Source organism: Mustela putorius, unplaced genomic scaffold, assembly GCF_011764305.1.
Source record: "Mustela putorius furo isolate JIRA1106 unplaced genomic scaffold, ASM1176430v1.1 tig00003834_pilon_pilon_pilon, whole genome shotgun sequence".
Classification (NCBI taxonomy): domain Eukaryota; kingdom Metazoa; phylum Chordata; class Mammalia; order Carnivora; family Mustelidae; genus Mustela; species Mustela putorius.
This window is the reverse complement of record NW_025421987.1, coordinates 7,657,731-7,659,539: the sequence shown is the minus strand read 5'-3', so window position 1 is coordinate 7,659,539 and position 1,809 is coordinate 7,657,731. Positions and strand designations below refer to the sequence as shown.

Here is a 1,809-nt window from a genome sequence, read left to right as displayed (position 1 = left end):
TTGGGGCTGTCTGGGGGCATTACCAGGAATTTAAATATAGTGTACGTATGATCCACTAAAGCAAACTGAGGTCCCTGGCTGTGGGTTATTCGTATTTCTATCCCTACTCACTCAACATAGACCACAATATCCAACTTACAGTGAGGGACCAACACAGCTCTATAACTTTTTATGGGCAGAATAAAATGGCCAATAAGAAGAGCTCCAAAGTGCCAACACAATGAGCTATGGATGTTACATTCATTCTTTTGGCTTGGGAAACTTCATGAAGAATTTCCGCTAGTCAGTAATGCAGTCCTCCCCTTGAGTATCTGAAGTGATGGTAAGTCAGAGCTACTTGCCTGGATTGCAGAGTCCCTGTGCATTTGTCACGTGGAAGAGAGTGTAAAGAGAATTTCCTAATCAGAGATTAGATTTTATTTATTTGACAGAGAGAGAACACAAAGCAGGGGGAGTAAGAAAGGGAAAAGCAGGCTTCCCACCTAGCAGGGAGCCCTAGGCGGGGCTTGATTTCAGGACTCTGGGATCATAACCTGAGCTGAAGGCAGCTGCTTAATGACTGAGCCACCCAGGCACCCCTCTCATCAGAATTTTGAATATGCACCATGGCTCAACAGGCTTCTCTGAGGGTTCTTGGTAAGAATTTAAGGGAGGGCGCCTGGGTGGCTCAGAGGTTCAGTGGGTTAAAGCCTCTGCCTTGGGCTTAGGTCATGATCCCAGGGTCCTCAGATCGAATCAGGCTCTCTGCTCAGTGGGGAGCCTGCTTCGCCTCTCTACCTGCCTCTCTGCCTACTTGTGATCTCTCTCTCTGTGTCAAATAAATAAATAAAATCTTAAAAAAAAAAAAAAGAATTTAAGGGATTTCTTGGTGGGGAGAACGTGTCTCAACCGAGCACTTGGATACAGCTTCTTTATCTCCTACATGGGAGAAACTTACATCAATTCCCTGGACCCTGAAAAGCTAATACAATGCCCCTATGATAAAAACCACCAGATTAGGGCCTGCAGGTTTCCTTATCATCTTATCAAGTGCAGAAAGAATCATCCTGATGTCGCAAACAAATTGGCTACTTGTCCCTTCCATGCGTGTCACCAGGTTCCCCTAGCCGAAATCAGTCATCCTATCTCCAGCTGTGATGATAGAAGTTGTATTGAGCAGGATGTTGTCAACCAAACCAGGAATGTTGGACAAAAGACTCTGGCTGAGAGCACGTGGCCGTGCCCTCCTTGCGATGAAGACTGGGATAAAGATCTGTGGGAACAGAACAGCACCCCATTTGTCTGGGGCACAGCCAACTGCTGTGGCAACAGCCCTGTAAGCAACATGGTTATGGAACATAAGAGTAACCTGGCTTCAGGCATGCGTGTTCCCAAGCCTCTGCCGTATGTTCTGCCATGGAAAAACAATGGAAATGCACAGGAACTGAACATCTCATCAAATGCCAGACCCTAGAAGACTCTTGCTTCTTCCTGCTACCAGTGCGTTCTTCGTGGTCTGCCCTCCTAATCTAATTATAGAAAGATAAACTGTCTGTGACTTTCAAAAAAAAAGAAGAATTTAAGGAATTTCTTAATTTGAGTCTGCTAATAAGTTAACAGGACAATTCTCTTTACCAGTCACAGGAATGGCATTTGTAGAGGGAAAGCTTTTGAAGTTCTACCACCAGTCAGTTCAATTTCTACATTTTCAGAAAAAAATTTAGCACTTATTGAAATGCCAGGCTACTCACATACTGGATAGCAATAAGGAATTTCCTTGCCATATATTTTAGCGTTTTAGTCTTTTTTTCCCGAGAAATGTTTGTTTTC

At 44.2% G+C, this 1,809-nt stretch overlaps 1 protein-coding gene across 1 annotated transcript; it reads left to right on the top strand.

The window, feature by feature from the left end:
- Positions 1-922: 922 nt before the first annotated feature.
- LOC101678432 (gametocyte-specific factor 1-like) lies at positions 923-1,453 on the top strand. Its single transcript, XM_045089193.1, has one exon. The coding sequence runs from the start codon at positions 923-925 to the stop codon at positions 1,451-1,453; it is 531 nt and encodes a 176-aa protein (XP_044945128.1).
- The last annotated feature ends 356 nt before the right edge of the window (positions 1,454-1,809 follow it).